Source organism: Salmo salar, chromosome ssa16 (assembly GCF_905237065.1).
Source record: "Salmo salar chromosome ssa16, Ssal_v3.1, whole genome shotgun sequence".
Taxonomy (NCBI): Eukaryota; Metazoa; Chordata; class Actinopteri; order Salmoniformes; family Salmonidae; genus Salmo; species Salmo salar.
Genome location: NC_059457.1, coordinates 65,062,424 through 65,085,342, shown reverse-complemented (window position 1 = coordinate 65,085,342; position 22,919 = coordinate 65,062,424). Strand labels below are relative to the sequence as shown.

The 22,919-nt window shown below is 44.3% G+C and overlaps 1 protein-coding gene across 1 annotated transcript in view; it reads right to left on the bottom strand.

Moving 5' to 3' along the window:
* LOC106574298 (low-density lipoprotein receptor-related protein 1B) overlaps window positions 1–22,919 on the bottom strand; it is a 130,507-nt gene that overhangs the window by 81,390 nt on the left and 26,198 nt on the right. The window contains exons 21-32 of the mRNA XM_045696700.1: window positions 22,748–22,912; window positions 22,301–22,545; window positions 20,048–20,179; window positions 19,415–19,642; window positions 18,980–19,154; window positions 18,714–18,808; window positions 18,347–18,496; window positions 14,272–14,412; window positions 13,290–13,415; window positions 12,951–13,082; window positions 12,643–12,777; window positions 3,518–3,647 (exon numbers count right to left, since the gene is read on the bottom strand). Of these exons, the coding sequence (XP_045552656.1) occupies window positions 3,518–3,647; window positions 12,643–12,777; window positions 12,951–13,082; window positions 13,290–13,415; window positions 14,272–14,412; window positions 18,347–18,496; window positions 18,714–18,808; window positions 18,980–19,154; window positions 19,415–19,642; window positions 20,048–20,179; window positions 22,301–22,545; window positions 22,748–22,912 (1,854 nt within the window). The remainder of the gene's footprint in view (window positions 1–3,517; window positions 3,648–12,642; window positions 12,778–12,950; window positions 13,083–13,289; window positions 13,416–14,271; window positions 14,413–18,346; window positions 18,497–18,713; window positions 18,809–18,979; window positions 19,155–19,414; window positions 19,643–20,047; window positions 20,180–22,300; window positions 22,546–22,747; window positions 22,913–22,919) is intronic.

Genomic DNA, 22,919 nt, shown 5'->3' with positions numbered 1-22,919 from the left:
GGTGTCGTCATTGTTCCTCCCTCGCTGCCTCCATCTGCTCCCATGGAAGGCGATCCTTTCCGGCCCGAATCTCCTCTCACGTCCAGGATCCCTTACCGTCCAAGATCTCCTCCCAAGTCCAGGACTCCTTCACCTGGTGAACACGCTGCTTGGTCCTTTGTTGTTGGGATATTCTGTCACGTTCGTGTGTATAGACGGACCAAGGCGCAGCGTGAGTAGTGTTCCACATCTTTATTATAAAGTGAAACTTAGCAAAATACAAAACAAACAATAAATTAATAAACGAACCGTGACTACAGAGATGCTACGTGCACTAACTCAAAACAATATCCCATAACCCACAGGTGGAAAAAATGCTACTTAAGTATGATCCCCAATTAGAGACAACGATAGCCACCCAAACATAGAAAAACTAAACTAGAAACCACATAGAAAATAATAACTAGAAAACCCCCCAGTCACGCCCTGACCTACTCTACCATAGAAAATAAGAGTTATCTATGGTCAGGACGTGACATCAATACAGTCACTACAAAGATACAGGTGTCCTTCCTAACACAGTTGCCGGAGAGGAAAGAAACTGCTCAGCGATTTCACCAAAAGGCCAATGCCGATTTTCAAACAGTTACAGAGTTTGTGATATGAGACAACTGAGGACAGATCAACAGCATGGTACAGTCATGGCCAAAAGTTTTGAGAATGACAGACATATTTATTTTCACAATATACTCCAGAATGTTATGAAGAGTGATCAGATGAATTGCAATTAATTGCAAAGTCCCTCTTTGCCATGCAAATTAAATGAATCCCCCAAAAACATTTCCACTGAATTTCAGCCCTGCCACAAAAGGACCAGTTGGCATCATGTCAGTGATTCTCGCATTAACACAGGTGTGAGTGTTGATGAGGACAAGGCTGGAGATCACTCTGTCATGCTGATTGAGTTCGAATAACAGACTGGAAGCTTCAAAAGGAGGGTGGTGCTTGGAATCATTGTTCTTCCTCTGTCAACCATGGTTACCTGCAAGGAAACACGTGCCGTCATCATTGCTTTGCACAAAAACGGCTTCACAGGCAAGGATATTGCTGCCAGTAAGATCGCACCTAAATCAACCATTTATCGGATCATCAAGAACTTCAAGGAGAGCGGTTCAATTGTTGTGAAGAAGGCTTCAGGGCGCCCAAGAAAGTCCATCAAGCGCCAGGACCGTCTCCTAAAGTTGATTCAGCTGTGGGATCGGGGCACCACCAGTACAGAGCTTGCTCAGGAATGGCAGCAGCCAGGTGTGAGTGCATCTGCACACACAGTGATGGGAAGACTTTTGGAGGATGGCCTGGTGTCAAGAAGGGCAGCAAAGAAGCCACTTCTCTCCAGGAAAAACATCAGGGACAGACTGATATTCTGCAAAAGGTACAGGGATTGGACTGCTGAGGACTGGGGTAAAGTCATTTTCTCTGATGAATCCCCTTTCCGATTGTTTGGGGCAACCGGAAAAAAGCTTGTCCGGAGAAGACAAGGTGAGCGCTACCATCAGTCCTGTGTTATGCCAACAGTAAAGCATCCTGAGACCATTCATGTGTGGGGTAGCTTCTCAGCCAAGGGAGTGGGCTCACTCACAATTTTGCCTAAGAACACAACCATGAATAAAGAATGGTACCAACACATCCTCCGAGAGCAACTTCTCCCAACCATCCAGGAACAGTTTGGTGACGAACAACGCCTTTTCCAGCATGATGGAGCACCATGCCATAAGGCAAAAGTGATAACTAAGTGGCTCAGGGAACAAAACATCGATAGGAAACTCACCAGACCTTAATCCCATTGAGAACTTGTGGTCAATCCTCAAGAGGCGGGTGGACAAACAAAAACCCACAAATTCTGACAAACTCCAAGCATTGATTATGCAAGAATGGGCTGCCATCAGTCAGGATGTGGCCCAGAAGTTAATTGACAGCATGTCAGGGCGGATTGCAGAGGTCTTGAAAAAGATGGGTCAACACTGCAAATATTGACTCTTTGCATCAACTTCATGTAATTGTCAATAAAAGCCTTTGACAGTTATGAAATGCTTGTAATTATACTTCAGTATTCTATAGTAACATTTGAGAAAAATATCTAAAGACACTGAAGCAGCAAACCTTGTAGAAAATAATATTTGTGTCATTCTCAAAACTTTTGGCCACAACTGTATATTAGTGTTTTATTATTCCTGATTGTTATAAACGTAAAAAAAAAAAAAAATCCACTTTGACATTAGAGTATTTTGTGTAGATTGTTGACCAAAAATTACAATTAAATCAATTTAAAAATGTACTTTAAGAATTTCCTATCCTGCAAAAGAAAAACATTGAAACGCCATCTCTTAAAACCTGTGAATACTGGAGAAATCTCTAAATAAATCGATAATGGAGAATGGTCAGATAACAGCATAGTTAAAACCTCTGCATGGGATGTACATTTCAGAAAAACAGATGAGGTGAAGACATAATCAATTGGTGAGAAAGACTGATGATGGGGAGAAAATAAGATCATCTCAGCACAAGGATTTCTTAGGGGCCAGGCATCTAAAAAGGTCTTAATATAATTTGAAGGTGCCCAGAGTTCCAAGACATCAGCACTGGTGGTATTAATAGTAGGATCTAGAGTCAAGTTAAAATCTCCCCCAAGGATGGTCACTGAGACTGTAAGCTTCAGGTCTTCAAAAAAGGATTTATCAAAAGCATTTGGTGCGTAAATGGAGGACAAACATAATGTAGTGCCACTAATAGTAACAGAGGTATAACAATTCTGTCTATCATTGTCTCCCCCAGAGACCCCCACCTTCATATTAAGATTCCTCTTAAATACAATCATAGCACCCTCGGTTTTGTTTGGGGCACAAGAGTAGGCTATTATCTTATAAAATGTGTTCTAAAATCTATTGATATCAGTGGCTTTCAAATGGCTCTGCTGTAGGAAGGCGAAGCCAATATGTTTACATTGTAAGCACTCTAAACATGTTAAGAGTTTAAGACTATCCATGAGTCAGCTTGAGATGTAAATATATCCAAGAGAAAACACTTTGCACAAAGTTGAGATATAAATACTTTAGACAGACACATAAAACCCCAAATTGATCGTGCAGTCTTCAATTGTGAATGCATATAAATTCTATCGCATTTAAAAATGTAATTAAAATAACCAACAACAAAAAACTTCATTGAAAAGGCCAGTATGCCAGAGGACAAAACAGTTTACCCCCGAGAGAGCCACGGCAGTCCCTTGGATGCTGACACAATGTGGAAAAAAATCAAGGGGTGTAAATACTTTCTAAAGGCATTGTAATTATATAATTATACTATATAATCTTGCAAAGATCGTTTTATGACGTTCATTATTACTGGCTATCAAAATCAATTAAAACATTGGTTATTTGGTGATCACTTCTAGGGAATACATTATGTAGCTAGGACGTGTTCATTACATACCAAGCGGGTGGACTTTAAAGTGTTGACTGAAATGAAAGACTGTACACACCCTTTCACCGGGTGCACAGCAATGGCTTTGGGCTGGTCAAGTCCTTCAGCTATCACCACGGCTCGGTACAAGCCACTGAGTCGAGCAACCTCTATGATGTTGAAGCCATGGTCCGTCCAATAGATATTACCTAGTAAACAACACAAACATGACTTTGTACAGTGTTCAACCATTGCATTACAAGTCAGTCAATTCATTACATTTTATGTATGTCTTACTTGAGAAGTATGTCCTATGGCTCTTGTCTCTCTGTATGTCCTACAGTTGCAGTCAAATATATTGGCACCCTTGCACTTTACAATGGAGCAGAATGCTCTGTTGTCTTTTTTTATGGTTGAACTGCTATTTTTACTGTGTATCCACCTGCAACTTACCACAGGTAAGATGTTACACTGTAAACGAGAATCACCTGCCTCCAACCAAATTAATTTGAATTCTGAATAATTTACACATTTCTTTCTTGGTCCTGTGCGGTTGTAAATCAAACAAATACGTGTGAACAATGTAAAAAATAAATAAATGTTAAGCTTATTTTAAAAGAAATAGTGACTCGTGCAAGGGTGCCAATAAACAGTGCCTTCGGAAAGTATTCAGATCCCATGACTTTTTCCACATTTTGTTACGTTACAGCTTTATTCTAAAATGGACTAAATAAATAAAAAATCCAGAGTAATCTACAAACAATCCACTATAGTGACAAAGTGAAAACAGGTTTTTAGACATTTTTGGCTAATTCAAAAAAATATATAATAATAACTTATTTACGTAAGTATTCAGACCCTTTGCTATGAGACTCAAAATTGAGCCCAGTGTCACGTCCTGGGGAGGGGGGGTGTAGCACAGGGCCGTCGTTGACGGCAGCCACCCTCCCTTCCCTCCCTTTAGTTTAGGGGGTTTATTTTTGTATTGGGTTTTCTTTATGTTGGTGCATTCGGTGTATGCACCTTTGGGGGGGGTAATGTCACGTCCTGACCAATATTTAGGTATTATATTTGGACTTGGGAAGAGATACTGGTCGGAGATACTGGTCGGAGATGGCCCGTGGAAGAAGGCTGGGGTGGAACAGGAATGCTACGTTGGGACACGTCTGGCTAGGAAGCCGAAGAGGCACCCCCAATAATTTTTTTGGGGGGGGCACACGGGTAGTTTGGCTGGGCGTAGGAAGAGCCATAAGCCAGCTACCCGTGAGTGCAGGAAGGGGCGAAGAAGGTGGAGAGCACCGTGTTTCGCACTATCTCGCTCATACGCACGCACAGCCCAGTCCGCCCTGTACCAGCACCCCGCTTGTGCAGGGCTACTAGTTCCATCCAGCCAGGACGGGTTGTGCAGGCGGTGCGATCACGGCCACCTATGCGCCTCCATGGCCCAGTCTTTCCGGTTCCTGCCTCTCGGAGTATCCCGGAAGTGAGTACTCCCAGTCTAGCACGACCAGTACCAGCAACCCGGACCAAGCTTCCCAATAGTCAGCCTAGTCCTGTTCGGCCTGTTCCTGCTCCCCGCACTAGCCCTAAGGTGCGTGTGCCCAAACTGGCAGATCCTGTACCAGCCCCACGCATCAGGCATCTAGTGCGTCAGCCCAGCCTCGCCAGTCTGGTACCGCCAGAGCCGCCCGCCAGTCTGGAGTCGCCAGAGCCGCCCGCCAGTCTGGAGTCGCCAGAGCCGCCCGCCAGTCAGGAGTCGCCAGAGCCGCCCGCCAGTCTGGAGTCGCCAGAGCCGCCCGCCAGTCTGGAGTCGCCAGAGCCGCCCGCCAGTCTGGAGTCGCCAGAGCCGCCCGCCAGTCAGGAGTCGCCAGAGCCGCCCGCCAGTCAGGAGCTGCCAGAGTGGCCCGTCTAGCCGGAGCTGCCAGAGTGGCCCGTCTGCCCGGAGCTGCCAGAGTGGCCCGTCTGCCCGGAGCGGCCAGAGTGGCCCGTCTGCCCGGAGCTGCCAGAGCGGCCCGTCTGCCCGGTGCTGCCAGAGTGGCCCGCCTGCCCGGAGCTGCCAGAGTGGCCCACCTGCCCGGAGCTGCCAGAGTGGCCCGCCTGCCCGGAGCTGCCAGAGTGGCCCGCCTGCCCGGAGCTCCCAGAGTGGCCCGCCTGCCCGGAGCTGCCACAGTGGCCCGCCTGTCCGGAGTCTGCCTGTGACCCGGAAGCGAAGGGGTCTGTTTGTGACCCAGGACCGAAGGGGTCTATTTGTGACCCAGAACCGAAGGGGTCTGCCTGCGACCCGGGACCAAGGGGGTCGGCCTGCGACCCGGGACTGAGGGAATCTGCCTGTGACCCAGAACCGGGTGAGTCTGGCTACGTTCCCAAAATATAATTAATTAACTGTGAATGTAATGAGTCTGCCTACAGCCCGGGACCGAAGGAGTCGGCCTACGACCTGGAACCGAAGGAGTCTGCCTACTGTCCAAAGCCAAACAAGTCTGTCTACGGTCTGGAGGGCAGTAGGCCAGAACCGAAGCCACCTCCAATATAGGTGGGTTGGGGAGGGGGGGTGTAGCACAGGGCCGTCGTTGACGGCAGCCACCCTCCCTTCCCTCCCTTTAGTTTAGGGGGTTTATTTTTGTATTGGGTTTTCTTTATGTTGGTGCATTCGGTGTATGCACCTTTGGGGGGGGTAACGTCACGTCCTGACCAATATTTAGGTATTATATTTGGTCAGGACGTGGCAGAGGTATATTTGTTTTGTATTGTGGGGTTTTGTGTGTGGTGTAGTGGGGTGTGTTAGTTTTGGTATAGGTTCTAGGTTTGTTTTTCTATGTGTAGTTTTGGGTGCTGGACTCTCAATTGGAGGCAGGTGTTTCTAGTTGCCTCTGATTGGGAGTCCTATAAGTAGGTGTGTGTTTGTTTGGTAGGTTGTGGGTAGTTGTATTTTGCACTGCGTTTATTCTGCCGGTAAAACTGTCACTAGTCTTTATTCGTTTTCTTGTTTTTTCTCCGTGTTCACATTCATTTAATAAATTAAGATGATGAGCACTAACTCCTCTGCGTATTGGTCCACGTTCCTTTTTTTTTTCCAAGATGGCGTAGCAGTTCAGACGTCCTCTACCCTCCTCTTGTCGTGTCCCGTGTATATATATATTTACATTTTTTTTTTCTTCACTTATCTTTATATATATATATTTTTTTTTAAATTATAAATACTCAACCTCAAAGCACTCTCCTGCAACCCGCCTCACCAATTTAAAAAAGAAAGTATTATTTACCTCATCTGAATTCCACAACAGAAGCTAGCAAGTGTTTAGCCATTTTCACTGGCTAACGTTGAAGTTCAGCTAGCCACGGTTAGCTGTCCTCAGCTATCCATTAGCTCGAAAAGCTATCGCCAGTTTTTGTACAGCGCGACTCAGACCAGAGCATACCGGACCTATTCTCTCTCCTTTCCCCGATTTCTACCGCAGGCTCTGGACATTTACACCTGGATCTTGCAGCTAACTAGCTGCTACCTGAGTGACTATTGGCAACGTCGATCACGGAATTAACACACATTATTACGGAGCTAGCCAGCTAGCCAGCTGAAGTGTTCCGTCAGCCACTCCTGGGCTATTCCTGAGCTAGCCAGCTGAAGTGTCTCCTGGGCTACAACTCACCTATCCTGACCCGTTTTACTGCCGATGCGGAGCCCCATTGGGTCTTCACGACTGGACCACCGACGTTATCTGCCCGAGGGAGTTATCCAACTGGCCCCTCCGTCGCGACGTAACCTGATCGCCCATCTGCGGCCCGCTAATCGTTAGCTGTCTTTTCGGCTGCGATCTGAATAGGTCTATCGGACACTTTTCTTGGGCCACTATAACTAACTATTTTGCCAACTTGGACTGGTCCCCCCTTCCACACGGAACCCCACTAACCCACAGACGGAAACGCACGAGGTGGCTAAAAACAGACCTCCCTCCCATCTTCCACCAGCTTGCTACCTATGGCCCGGCTAGCTGTCTGAATCTCACTGGACCCTTTGATCACTCGGCTAAGCATGCCTCTCCTTAATGTCAATATGCCTTCTCCATTGCTGTTCTGGTTAGTGTTTATTGGCTTATTTCACTGTAGAGCCTCTAGCCCTGCTCATTATACCTTATCCAACCTCTCAGTTCCTCCACCCACACATGCTATGACATCTTCTGGTTTCAATGATGTTTCTAGAGACAATATCTCTCTCATAATCACTAAATGCCTAGGTTTACCTCCTCTGTACTCACATCCCACCATACCTTTGTCTGTACATTATACCTTGAAGCTATTTTATCGCCCCCAGAAACCTGCTCCTTTTTCTCTCTATTCTGGACGTCACAGACGACCAATTCTTATAGCTTTTAGCCGTACCCTCATACTTATTCTTCTCTGCTCCTCTGGGGATGTAGAGGTGAATCCAGGCCCTGCAGTGCCTGGCTCCACTCCTACTCCCCAGGCGCTCTCTTTTGATGACTTCTGTAACCGTAATAACCTTGGTTTCATGCATGTTAACATTAGAAGCCTCCTCCCTAAGTTTGTTTTATTCACTGCTTTAGCACACTCTGCCAACCCGGATGTCCTAGCTGTGTCTGAATCTTGGCTTAGGAAGTCCACCAAAAACTCTGAAATCTTCATCCCTAACTACAACGTTTTCAGACAAGATAGAACGACCAAAGGGGGCGGTGTTGCAATCTACTGCAGAGATAGCCTGCAGAGTTCTGTCCTGCTATCCAGGTCTGTACCCAAACAATTTGAACTTCTACTTTTAAAAATCCACCTCTCCAAAAACAAGTCTCTCACCGTTGCCGCCTGCTATAGACCCCCCTCGGCCCCTAGTTGTGCTCTGGACACCATATGTGAACTGATTGCCCCCCATCTATCTTCAGAGCTCGTGCTACTAGGTGACCTAAACTGGGACATGCTTAACACTCCAGCCATCCTACAATCCAAGCTTGATGCCCTCAAGCTCACACAAATTATTAATGAACCCACCAGGTACAACCCCAAAGCCGCAAACACTGGCACCCTCATAGATATCATCCTAACCAACGTGCCCTCTAAATACACCTCTGCTGTTTTCAACCAAGATCTCAGCGATCACTGCCTCATTGCCTGCACCCGTAATGGGTCAGCGGTCAAACAACCTCCACTCATCACTGTCAAACGCTCCCTGAAACATTTCAACGAGCAAGCCTTTCTATTCGACCTGGCCCTGGTATCCTGGAAGGATATTGACCTCATCCCGTCAGTAGAGGATGCCTGGTTATTTTTTTTAAATGCCTTCCTCTCCATCTTAAATAAGCATGCCCCTTTCAAGAAATTTAGAACCAGGAACAGATATAGCCCTTGGTTCTCCCCAGACCTGACTGCCCTTAACCAACACAAAAATATCCTGTGGCGTTCTGCATTAGCATCGAACTGCCCCCGCGATATGCAACTTTTTAGGGAAGTTAGAAACCAATACACACAGGCAGTTAGAAACACTAAGGCTAGCTTTTTCAAACAGAAATTTGCTTCGTGCAACTCCAACTCTAAAAAGTTCTGGGACATTGTAAAGTCCATGGAGAATAAGAACACCTCCTCCCAACTGCCCACTGCACTGAGGATAGGAAACTCTGTCACCACCGATAAGCCCACTATAATTGAGAATTTCAATAAGCATTTTTCTACGGCTGGCCATGCTTTCCACCTAACTACCCCTACTGCATTCAACAGCACTGCACCCCCCACAGCTACTCGCCCAAGCCTCCCCCATTTCTCCTTCTCCCAAATCCATTCAGCTGATGTTCTGAAAGAGCTGCAAAATCTAGACCCCTACAAATCAGCTGGGCTTGACAATCTGGACCCTTTCTTTCTAAAATTATCTGCCGAAATTATTGCAACCCCTATTACTAGCCTGTTCAACCTCTCTTTCGTGTCGTCTGAGATTCCCATAGATTGGAAAGCAGCTGCTGTCATCCCCCCTCTTCAAAGGAGGTGACACTCTTGACCCAAATTGCTACAGACCTATATCCATCCTACCCTGCCTTTCTAAGGTCTTCGAAAGCCAAGTCAACAAACAGATTACCGACCATTTCGAATCCCACCGCACCCTCTCCGCTATGCAATCTGGTTTCAGAGCTGGTCATGGGTGCACCTCAGCCACGCTCAAGGTCCTAAACGACATCGTAACCGCCATCGATAAGAAACAATACTGTGCTGCCGTATTCATTGACCTGGCCAAAGCTTTTGACTCTGTTAATCACCACATCCTCATCGGCAGACTCAGTAGCCTTGGTTTCTCAAACGATTGCGTCGCCTGGTTCACCAACTACTTCTCTGACAGAGTTCAGTGTGTCAAATCGGAGGGCCTACTGTCTGGACCTCTGGCAGTCTCTATGGGGGTACCACAGGGTTCAATTCTTGGGCCAACTCTTTTCTCTGTATACATAAATGACGTCGCTCTTGCTGCTGGTGAATCTCTGATCCACCTCTCACGCAGACGACACCATTCTGTACACTTCTGGCCCTTCTTTGGACACTGTGTTAACAACCCTCCAGACGAGCTTCAATGCCATTCAACTCTCCTTCCGTGGTCTCCAACTGCTCCTAAACACAAGTAAAACTAAATGCATGCTCTTCAACCGATCGCTGCCTGCACCTGCCCGCCTGTCCAGCATCACTTCTCTGGACGTTTCTAACTTAGAATTTGTGGACAACTACAAATACCTAGGTGTCTGGTTAGACTGTAAACTCTCCTTCCAGACTCACATCAATCATCTCCAATCCAAAGTGAAATCTCGAATTGGCTTCCTATTTCGCAACAAAGCATCCTTCACTCATGCTGCCAAACATACCCTCGTAAAACTGACCATCCTACCGATCCTCGACTTCGGCGATGTCATTTACAAAATAGCTTCCAATACCCTACTCAACAAGCTGGATGCAGTCTATCACAGTGCCATCCGTTTTGTCACCAAAGCCCCATATACTACCCACCACTGCGACCTGTACGCTCTCGTTGGCTGGCCTTCGCTTCATAATCGTCGCCAAACACATTGGCTCCAGGTCATCTACAAGACCCTGCTAGGTAAAGTCCCCCCTTATCTCCGCTCACTGGTCACCATAGCAGCACCCACCTGTAGCACGCGCTCCAGCAGGTATATCTCCCTGGTCACCCCTAAAGCCAACTCCTCCTTTGGTCGTCTCTCCTTCCAGTTCTCTGCTGCCAATGACTGGAACGAACTACAAAAATCTCTGAAACTGGAAACACTTATCTCCCTCACTAGCTTTAAGCACCAGCTGTCAGAGCAGCTCACAGATCACTGCACCTGTACATAGCCCATCTATAATTTAGCCCAAACTACTACCTCTTCCCCTACTGTATTTATTTATTTTATTTATTTTGCTCCTTTGCACCATATTATTTATATTTTATCTCTGAACTTTCTTCAAACTACAAATCTACCATTCCAGTGTTTTTCTTGCTATACTTTATTTACTTTGCCACCATGGCATTTTTTTGCCTTTACCTCCCTTATCTCACATCATTTGCTCACATTGTATATAGTCTTATTTTTTATTTTTTTTATTGCATCATTGATTGTATGTTGTTTTACTCCATGTGTAACTCTGTGTTTTTGTATGTTGTCGAACTGCTTTGCTTTATCTTGGCCAGGTCGCAATTGTAAATGAGAACTTGTTCTCAACTTGCCTACCTGGTTAAATAAAGGTGAAATAAAATAAATAAATAAAAGTTCTCCGACGATGATTTCGCTATATCGTCTGACGACGAAGATTTCTGTGACACTCAGGTGCATCCTGTTCCCATTGTTCATCCTTGAGATGCTTCAACAACTTGACTGGAGTCCAACTGTGGTAAATTAAATTGATTGGACATGATTTGGAAAGGCACACACCTGTCTATATAAGGTCCCACAGTTGACAGTGCATGTTGGAGCAAAAACCAAGCCATGAGGTCGAAGGAATTTTCCGTAGAACACCGAGACAGGATTGTGTCGAAGCACAGATGGCCTCCATCATTCTTAAATGGAAGAAGTTTGGAACCCCCAAGACTCTTCCTAGAGCTGGCCACGCTGCCAAACTGAGCAATCGGTGGAGAAGGACCTTGGTCAGGGAGGTGACCAAGAACCCGTTGGTTACTCTGACAGAGCTCTAGAGTTCCTCTGTGGAGATGAGAGAACCTTCCAGAAGGACAACCATCTCTGCAGCACTACACCACTCAGGTCTTTATGGTAGAGTGACCAGATGGAAGCCAGTCCTCAGTTAAAGGCACATGACAGCCCACTTCGAGTTTGCCAACAGGCACCTAAAGACTCTTAGACCATGAGAAACAAGATTATCTGGTCTGATGAAACCATGATTGAACTCTTTGGCATGAATGCCAAGCGTCACGTCTGGAGAAAACCTGGCACCATCCCTACGGTGAAGCATGGTGGTGGCAGCATCATGTGGGGATGTTTTTCAGCGGCAGGGACTGGGACACTCATCAGGATCGAGGCAAAGACGAACAGAGCAAAGTACAGAGAGATCCTTGATGAAAACCTGCTCCATAGCATTCACGACCTTAGACTGGGGCGAAGGTTCACCTTACAACAGGAAAACGACCCTAAGCACACAGCCAAGACAACACAGGAATGGCTTCAGGACAAGTCTCTGAATGTCCTTGAGTGGCCCAGCCAGAGCACGGACTTGAACCTGATCGAACGTCTCCGGAGAGACCTGAAAATAGCTGTGCTCTAATGCTCCCCATCCAACCTGACAGAGCTTGAGAAGATATGCAGAGAATAATGTGAGAAACTCCACAAATACAGGTGTGCCAAGCCTGTAGCGTCATACCGAAGACTCCAAGCTGTAATCGCTGCCAAATATGGTTCAACAAAGTACCTAGTAAAGGGTCTAAATACTTATGTAGATGTGATATTTCAGATGTTTATTTTTAATAAATTAGCAAAAATGTCTAAAACCTGTTTTGGCTTTGTCATTATGGGGTATTGTGTGTAGATTGATGTGGAAAAAAAACAATTTAATCAATTTTAGAATAAGGCTGTAAATTAACAAAAATGTGGAAAAAGTCAAGGGGTCTGAATACTTTCCGAAGGCACTGTTTTTGACCACAACTGTACTTGTATGTCCTACTTTGCACTTGACATTGTATTCCCTTAAGTAAAGGTTAACTTTGAGAGCTCGGCTACTTACCTCCAATCCAGTCCACTGCAATCCCCTCCACACGGCCGATACCACTAGTGACAATGTCCTCTCTCCACGTCTGATCTCGCTTGACTCTGGATATTCTGTTCAAGCCCATGTCTGTCCAATATAACGTGTCATTTCCTATTAGGGAAATCAATTAATTGAAAAGGATTAATGTCCTTCCCTTCATTTGTTTTTCTCAAACTATAATTAAAAATAACAATAAAAAAATTGAAATGAGAATGATTAATTTGCAATCTGAATCAGGAAGAATAGTCCAAATAATCACAAAAAAACAATGCCAATACACTCACCAGCATGGAAGTCAATACCCACAGCCATCATTGAGCCGGTCACCGGCATCAAGACTTCACTGTTATCACTTGGATCCAGGGATATCCCCCTGATGCCCTCATGAACTGAGTACATCAGGAAAGACCCTATGCCTTCAAGTTCAAACACAAAGCCAAACCAATCAACTATATGGCATCTACTGTACATGTAAAATGTAATCCGAACCTTCATATCATAGACAACGCCATATTTCAATGCCACTATAGGATCTGCAGTACATGTCAAATCAGATTCACATCAGGGTTTTCATATGCTGTGTTCCCTGTTCAATGTACTCCTATGAGAAGCCGGTATAGTACCTTCACATGACATGCGATCAGAGTGGAGGTTGTAGCCCATGGCACAGGAACAGCTCCGTGTGCTCTCTGATGTTGGGAAGCAGAGCTGAGAGCAGCCACCATTGTTGTCCTGACAGAGATTCCTCCCTGCACAGCAATGGAACATGGTTAGGTTACATTGTACGTTACACTGTAAACAAACAGTATACATTAGACATTACACTGTAAATTTAACACGTAAGCATGGTCATGGCTTGTGTATTCATTCAGGAAGCAACACAGTAATGACACAGTAGGACAACATGCGTATTATTTAACTGAGCATTACGGTGGGAAAAAGCAGAGTTAGACAGAGTACATCTGCATTGCACTATATTCCAATTATTTTCATGAAATTACAGTACTTCCAAGGCAGCATTAGCACTTCCAGTGTGTGAGAGTGAGTGAGTGAGTGAGTGAGTGAGAGAGAAAGGGAGGGAGGATGAACGTGAGAGAGATAGAAAGAGAGAGAGCGAGGGAGGGAGGAGAAGGGGAGAGAGAGAAGACTAATGAGACATGACCATACTCCCATGTGGTCTGTGTCAAAAAGAGAAATGAAGTAGCTAATCGGTTAGAGGAAGCTTGAGGAGGAAGTTGAAAGATTTACATTTAAGACACCTTAATTGCCATTTTTAATACTGACGGCGATCGAGAGCAATCCTTCTATTGGACCTGTCAATAAAATGGATGATACTGCCAATGACTCACAAAACTGCTACACGGAATCCTTATTTCAATAAAGCTGTGTCTCAGTGAAGAACCATTATTTTTGGCCAGTTGGATTAAAAAAGGACAATTTCTTCTGAAACATACATAAACCAATAAAAAGCAATGTTGGTGCATTCTCAATAGAGGATCAAAACACATAGCAATTTCTAGTCAAAAGGCTACAACAAAGCTTTAAAAGGAGGTAGGACATCATCGGAGTAAAAGCATTGAGTAGCAGTCATACTTATTACATTACCTGTCTGACTGTCTTCGTCATACATCTTCATATGAACAATCCCTGTGGTCTTGTTGCGTAAAACCACCATGTCCAGCCCACCTCTCTTACTGACGGTCCCCAACTGGGCCAAGTTGTCATCAGCCCACCACAACTTGGCACCTGAAGACAGAAAATCAATGATTGTTCATGACTAAATTGACAAGTATATTGATAAATCAGAGCTATTCAAAAGACTGTATATTCAAAATACTGAATACTGTACAGTAGCAATAGTGGTTATTTGCCGTATCTGCGAGTAACCCTTGAATAAAAAGATAACGGCCCATTTGCTCATGAATAGTAGGCTATAAAGCATGTTCACAGAGCACTAAAAATATCACTGGACCCAAATAACACATTGCATGATTGCTTTCCTAGGAACTGTAACAAACAATTGTAACTGAATCGAATACATTATAGGACCTGTCTAATACTGTATTATCCGTAAGGTATGTATGGCTCTCACTGTACAGTATTCCCTTGCTGATAAATACAGTAGGCCGGAGCTCACTCCTGGGATGCTTGAAAAATAAGGTACAAGGAGGGAGCTGTGTAAAGGGGGACTTTCAGGTTTTGTCCTCTGAGAATCGGGTGATACGAGACGGAGAGACAGGATCTTAAGTTCATTCCCCTACGCATAAATCTTAGGGGCACAGGTCCAGGGAGGAAACAGAGGAACTGGGCCATGTGACATATTTTTTTTCTTATAATATGAGCCCATGTACTGTACTTGCACCCTTGACTGAAGAAAAAAAAAATGGGTATGAGTCCAGTTCCACCAAACAGGTAACGCTGAGGTACAGTCAGCCCAGCACAAAGGACAGCGGCTCAGCAGTCAGAAAACCTCTGAAGCAAGACCAATCCTGTGCCTGTAGACAGGGAACTTAACTTTCTCTTCTTTTTCTAACCTGTCTGTATACTTGAATGGGGTTCAGTACAGTGGGTTTAAGTCATACCATTCTTGGCTTTTGGCCTGCTGGACGACAGCTATCAACAAAGGACATAATCTCCTCGAATGACGGGAGGATTGGAGAGCATACAAAAAGACGCCGTGTTAAAACCACAGAGAAAAAAAACATGTCTTTCTATGGTTAAAACACAGATAGGATTTATAGAAACAGTCCCTCTGCAGCTGAATTACATCAGAATCAAACAGTATTCCCAACAGAATTACGGCAGACCATACTGTAGATAGGTAGATAGGACTTTAATATCCCAGAGGCTATTACAATATCCCAAGCAGATAAGAGAGGTACTATAAACTAAGGAATCATAGCAAAACCAGAGCGAGAAGCCCATCAATAATGAGGTATCTCCCCTGTCTCCCCTAACCCTGTAGGGTTACTCATGGGGAATAAGCACTAAAAGTAGGTTAATGCAGATCTGATATTAAACAAATTAACACAACCATCTAATCAACATGAAAAATAATTATTCCATCCTGTTAATAGTATCATGATCAACTTTCTTGTAGAGCGTGGAGAGAAACTCCCTCTCAATGATCTGTACTATTAAAACATTGTAACGCCCTGGCCATAGAGAGGGGTTTTTTGTTCTTTATTTTGGTTAGGCCAGGGTGTTACATTGGGTGGGCGCTCTATGTTCATTTTTCTATGTTGGCTGGTTTCTTTGGTTTGGCCGTGTGTGGCTCCCAATCAGGCACAGCTGTAGTTCGTTGTTGCTGATTGGGAGTCACACATAAGTAGCCTGTTTTTCCTTTGGGTTTTGTGGGTGATTGTATTCTGTTAGTGTGTTTTCCTGACAGAACTGTTTCTGGTGATTTTTGTTTCGTTTTTGTATTGTGTTCGTTCAGTCTACTAAAATTCTAATGATGAACACATCCTCCTCTGCACCTTGGTCCTCTCTCTCCTACGACAGCCGTTACAAACATAGATGTACAGTATTAATGCAATCACCATTATAGCTACAGTGGGGGAAAAAAGTATTTGATCCCCTGCTGATTTTGTACGTTTGCCCACTGACAAAGAAAGGGTCAGTCTATAATTTTAATGGTAGGTTTATTTGAACAGTGAGAGACAGAATAACAACAAAAAAATCCAGAAAAACACATGTCAAAAATTTTATAAATTGATTTGCATTTTAATGAAGGAAATAAGTATTTGACCCCCTCTCAATCAGAAAGATTTCTGGCTCCCAGGTGTCTTTTATACAGGTAATGAGCTGAGATTAGGAGCACATTCTTAAAGGGAGTGCTCCTAACCGCAGCTTGTTACCTGTAAATAAGACACCTGTCCACAGAAGCAATCAATCAATCAGATTCCAAACTCTCCACCATGGCCAAGACCAAAGAGCTCTCCAAGGATGTCAGGGACAAGATTGTAGACCTAAACAAGGCTGGAATGGGCTACAAGACCATCGCCAAGCAGCTTGGTGAGAAGGTGACAACAGTTGGTGCGATTATTCGCAAATGGAAGAATCACAAAAGAACTGTCAATATCCCTCAGCCTGGGGCTCCATGCAAGATCTCACCTCGTGGAGTTGCAATGATCATGAGAACGGTGAGGAATCAGCCCAGAACTACACGGGAGGATTTTGTCAATGATCTCAAGGCAGCTGGGACCATAGTCACCAAGAAAACAATTGGTAACACACTACGCCGTGAAGGACTGAAATCCTGCAGCGCCCACAAGGTCCCCCTGCTCAAGAATACATATACATGCCTGTCTGAAGTTTGCCAATGAACATCTGAATGACTCAGAGGACAACTGGTGAAAGTGTTGTGGTCAGATGAGACCAAAATGGAGCTCTTTGGCGTCAACTCAACTCGCCGTGTTTGGAGGAGGAGGAATGCTGCCTATGACCCCAAGAATACCATCTCCACCGTCAAACATGGAGGTGGAAACATTATGCTTTGGGGGTGTTTTTCTGCTAAGGGGACAGGACAACTTCACTGCATCAAAGGGACGATGGACGGGGCCATGTACCGTCAAATCTTGGGTGAGAACCTCCTTCCCTCAGCCAGGGCATTGAAAATGGGTCGTGGATGGATATTCCAGCATGACAATGACCCAAAACACACGGCCAAGGCAACAAAGGAGTGGCTCAAGAAGAAGCACATTAAGGTCCTGGAGTGGCCTAGCCAGTCTCGAGGCCTTAATCCCATAGAAAATCTGTGGAGGGAGCTGAAGGTTCGAGTTGCCAAATGTCAGCCTTGAAACCTTAATGACTTGGAGAAGATCTGCAAAGAGGAATGGGACAAAATCCCTCCTGAGATGTGTGCCAACCTGGTGGCCAACTACAAGAAACGTCTGACCTCTGTGATTGCCAACAAGGGTTTTGCCACCAAGTACTAAGTCATGTTTTGCAGAGGGGTCAAATACTTATTTCCCTCATTAAAATGCAAATCATTTTATAACATTTTTGACATGCGTTTTTCTGGATTTTTGTTGTTGTTATTCTGTCTCTCACTGTTCAAATAAACCTACTATTAAAATTATAGACTGATCATTTCTTTGTAAGTGGGCAAACGTACAAAATCAGCAGGGGATCAAATACTTTCCCCCCCCACTGTATAAGTAAACCTGGAACAGACAGTCAGTGAACAGGACTTATCGAAAGCCCAGGTTGTCCATCACTGAGTCAGAAAGCCTGGTTACTGTTTTCTGTTCCTGTAACGTGAGGCAGCTCTGTCGCCCATCACTGTAGAGGCTAAACAAGTCCCACTGAAGCCAGAGAAACTTCCCTAATGTATTCTGTCTGGATGAAGCATTTTATCAGATGGGATGGAATTTCAAACATGAATTGGAATAGTTTCAGGGACAGACATAAACAGAAATGGGGAAAGAACAAATAATATAATGCAAGAAGACAGCAAAGGTTCATCACTGTCAGAACCCCTTTTACTCATGTACTCCAGATCAAAAACAACTCCAAATCAATGGACTAGTATTTAAAACAAAATACAATTTGGGCAGCAAATGCTTTTATGAGCTGGAAGAGCACAACATATTTATATTAGGGACTTTCTAAGACAAAGAATATGCACAAATAGTCTCAGGGTAGTAGGCCCATGCTCTAAACTCTCGCCACTCACCCATAACAGCTAGAGCCGTGGCTTTAACCAGCTCTTTCTTCATGGTCTCCAGCACTTCCAGACCACTACCGTCCAGACTACACCTGTTGATGGTGGCGTTGCCTGCACTGAGCCAATACAGCTTATCTGATGTGTAGTCTATCGACAGGCCTAGAAGAGACATCATTGATTAGAGTTATGATTGACATATTATGGGGTTGCTGTTCTACCAATCATCTCACTCAGTATTGCAATATCGTTTGTTACCAGGTAGTAGTACTACTGTTGTCATGCAACATAAAATTGCAGAAGATAACTGGTACTGGCCACTAAATGTGGATGTTTTGAACGTAGAACAAATACTCAGAATTGTACATGTGACATTTACCAACTGGCTCTCTCTGGTTCTGGTGAATGATCTTGCTATTGCTTCCATCCATGTTGGCCACGTTGATTGTGTTGCCATCTGTCCAATACATTTTCCTGGGAGGTAAAAACTCAATAGGAAAACAATATTTTCCATACAGAACACCAACACAAACGTGCACCATTTATCATATCATGTAACTAGCATTCACTTGCCTATATCTTGTTATACCTAATCAATATCTGCTATTGAACTGTATAAAAGTACATCCAAAAATTGAATCTTACCCTTTAGACGGATGTACAGTGAGACACTTAGGCTTCTCAATCCCATGAACCACAGAGGTTTTCAGGGACCCGTCTAGCCTCGCCACGTTTATCTGTGTCTCGTCGCTTTCTGAACTAATCCAATACAGGTTCCTGGAGAGCCAGTCCAGGGCCAGCCCTCTTACATTAACAATACCTGCAACAACAAAAAATCATATGCAGAAGACAACATCAATATGGTCAGGTTAATCTCTTCAATGAAATAATGTACTGAGTTTATCGCTTGAACAACCTGACAGGTGAAAATTAGAATGGGTGGCTATGAAAAGGACATCAAATGGATGCGTGACAGTGTAACCGTCTGATAATACATTTACAACAAACATTTTGTTTCGTTGCATAAGTGTCGGAAAACCGATACATTTCAAAAACACAGAGGTGAACATCTTTCTCTACCTCCCGATATTATTGTCTCTATTGCGGTTCCGTTGATGGAGGACCGTTTGATGGTTTGTGTTTTGACGTCAGTCCAGTAGATCCGTTCCTCTGATGCATCGTAGTCCACTGCCGTGACATCATCTATATCTGGGACCGTCAGGGCTGTGATGAGATTCAGGTAAGGGTTGTCAATGTCCACGCCACGGATCTCTGTTCGCCTCACATACAGAAGGAATCTCTTCAGTGCTGTTGAAGGACAAGAGAAAACTGGACATTGACATTGCTTTGTATAGCCTGCTTTCAAAGATCAGAATCAGGCGGCTGTTACTGGTGGCCTCGCTATTCAACACTCAAACCACCTGAGGATGTCTCTTTCAGGGTTACGGGTTTGAAATTGAATGTTCTTTCAATGTCATTGTAGTGTGAACATAATCAGAGTCTGTGTCAGATGCCTTTTTCACCTTCTCAAAACAGTAGAAACCTGCCGTGTTTTGAAATGACTCACTTTTGATGGACATGCACTATAATGGATGAATGTGGAGGATTGTATGTATGAATGAATGGCTGGATAGATGGAGCGATGGATGGACGGAGAGACTGCTGTAAGGACAGACCAACTGACAAGCGGCTGAAGGGGTGAGGTTCACTCACCGAAGCAGGAAAAGTTGTCTGCAGATATCTTCATGAGGCGAGGGCAGGCACAGGACGCGGTGCGGTTATAGTTGATAAGGCACAGATGGGAGCAGGGTCCACGACCGCCATTCGCCTCGCAGGGATTTGAGGCTGTTGCCGAGAGAGGGAGAGAGGGGAAGTTGTTCAATAATCAATTAGTCTGGTTTATTTTAACCCTCCTGTTGTGTTCGTTTCACGTTAATTCATTCTGTGTTCCCGGACCACAATGACCGCCCCATTATAGCTGATTATAAATCCATAATAACACATATATTATCACCTAATGTTGTGTTTGGTTCTTGTGAACATTACACATTTTGAACTTGTATTTGCCATTTATGGCCTATAGGCCTCATTGACCTAAGCTCATACAACTCGCTTTTGAGTAAAGAAAACATAATGAATGGATTATTTTGACTGTAACAAATACTCAGATGAAACATATTGTGCTATTTATCACAGACTACTTTCTCCTCTAATGCATCTTCACTGTCCGTTTCCTGGCCTCTCTCCTCCTCACCAGTGTCATGATCAAAGATATGATCAAGAGCCTCACATGCAGTATATCGTTTGGTCATTGTGCTGCCACAAAATGAATTGTGAGCAAGGCCTCAAAAAAGCTTTATATACCAGAGCTGCGAGAAAAGTTCTATATATTATTGAAACAATGTTGCGATTGTTTGTGAGAATGCCAACAGGTGTGCTTCCCGTGGGGGAAAGATTCTATTGGGGAAAGGTTCCTGTGGGGGTTGCCATGGAAGCCAAGAAGGGGAGTGACGTGTGTGTGTGTGTGTGTGTGTGTGTGTGTGTGTGTGTGTGTGTGTGTGTGTGTGTGTGTGTGTGTGTGTGTGTGTGTGTGTGTGTGTGTGTGTGTGTGTTTGCTCAAACACACATGCATTTGGGGGTCTGGGAGAGGAAGTGTGTCCATCTGATGAATGGGCATGTGCCTGAACTCAATTTTATACACTAATTGTAGTCTCACCCATTCATTTCTAATGACCGGTCATTTTTGACCGGGAACACCACAGGTGTACAAAAGTTAAATAAAACACCCAAAATGTTATGAAAATCATCAAAATGTATTGTGTGTATTCAGATGCCCTGTGTGGACAAAGTCATGAAACCTAATGACAATCAGATTAAATGAACTACATTTTCAGAGAAAAAACCTGTAAATCGGTCCAAATTGACCGGAACACAACAGGAGGGTTAATACAAGATTCTGATACTCCTGGAAGGAAACATATTTGATTTGTGAAAGGCAGAGTCCTGTAAGTGAACCCTACTGCCAAAAGTCCAGACAGAGAAAATGAAGCCAGATGAACCAATTCATGGGTTGCATGTTTCGTCACAGTATTGTTTTGAACGTTCATTTTTGGGCTGATGCCCGACTGAGCATTCTACTCAATGCATTGTCAATGAGCGCTGATGAAGATTTCATCCAAAGTGCATTACAGTGGCTTGGAAATATAATGACATTCAAAAGGAGACACATAATTAGTAGGAAACCTGTTGTTATCATTTTGAAGTAGCCAGGTTGACTTTAGATGCAGTATAATGTTAGCTAGCTACCTAAGATTGAGGGGAGGCGAACAGATTTTAGCTAGCTAACATTAGCATTGCTAGCTATTTTTGACAAACTTTGCAAGCTAATGACAACATTGCCATCGGTCTAAAGTAAATTTGACGACATGATAACGCTGGCAAAGTTGTTTCCTACTAAATATTTGACTACTTTAGCAACGTCATCATATTTCCAGGCACTATAGCGTAATTTAGACTAAACAGTAGTCAGCCCCTGTCCAGAATGACTGGGCTTATCACCACTTTAGGGCAACACTATTGTGCCGCCGTTAGAGGGTGGCTTAAGAACGTTCATAACAGTGGCATGACGCAACCATGTGATGGAGGTACAACCTGTGACAGTTGTTATGATGTTTTGTTTCCAGCATTAAGACAGACAATGTCATTTCTTTTGACAAGCTAGAGCAGATTTCTTATCTCTCAGACAACTTTGGATATAGAAAGCGAAAAGTATTTTGTGAGACACAGATGTAGCACCTTTAAATGCAACCATACAATAAATGATTCGTTATGATCTAACTAAACAAAACTCTTCAACCTTTCCAGATGGACTGCGGCTCAAGACTGAGAAGGTTGTCTTTAATTCAAGACACGCCACTCTCTTTTCAACCTTGTGATCTTAACGTTTGAGACAGTGCGGTAGCCTACCTTGTGGTTGTCTGCTGGGGTGGTATATCTGAAGGTCAAATGGCTGGGCGCTGGTTTTCTGGATGACTGTCACATTGGCCCCTGTCCATTTGTTAGCCCTGGCCAGAGTGTTGGTCCTCCAGTCAGTCCAGTAGACACTACCCCCGTAGAGACAGACAGCGAAGGGATGTGACAGGTACTCATGTCCCTTCAGAATCTCTATCATACCAGTCCCATCGTACAGAGCAGAGAATATGGCATCAGACCTGTTGAGATGAAGATAGATGTTTGTCTATTAGAATAATTTGATTCCACCAGCAGGGATGGGTTGAATTCGAACTCAATGTAGGCAATTCAGGAAGTCAACTGAAATTCTCATCAAAATTGGAATTTCAGTTAACTTCCTGAATTGAAATAGAATTGTTGGGGAATTGACCCCATATAGACAGGTGCAGGCATGTAACCCACCTGGCATCGGTCCACACGACCCTCTTCTCCATAAGGTCCAGAGTAAGACCATTAGGCCAGGCTCCTATCTCCATGTCTCTGAAGACAACATGGCGTCCTCCACCGCTCATAGAAGCAGCCTCGATCCGAGGGAAGGTGGCATCCCAGTCTGTCCAGAAAATAATTCTAAACC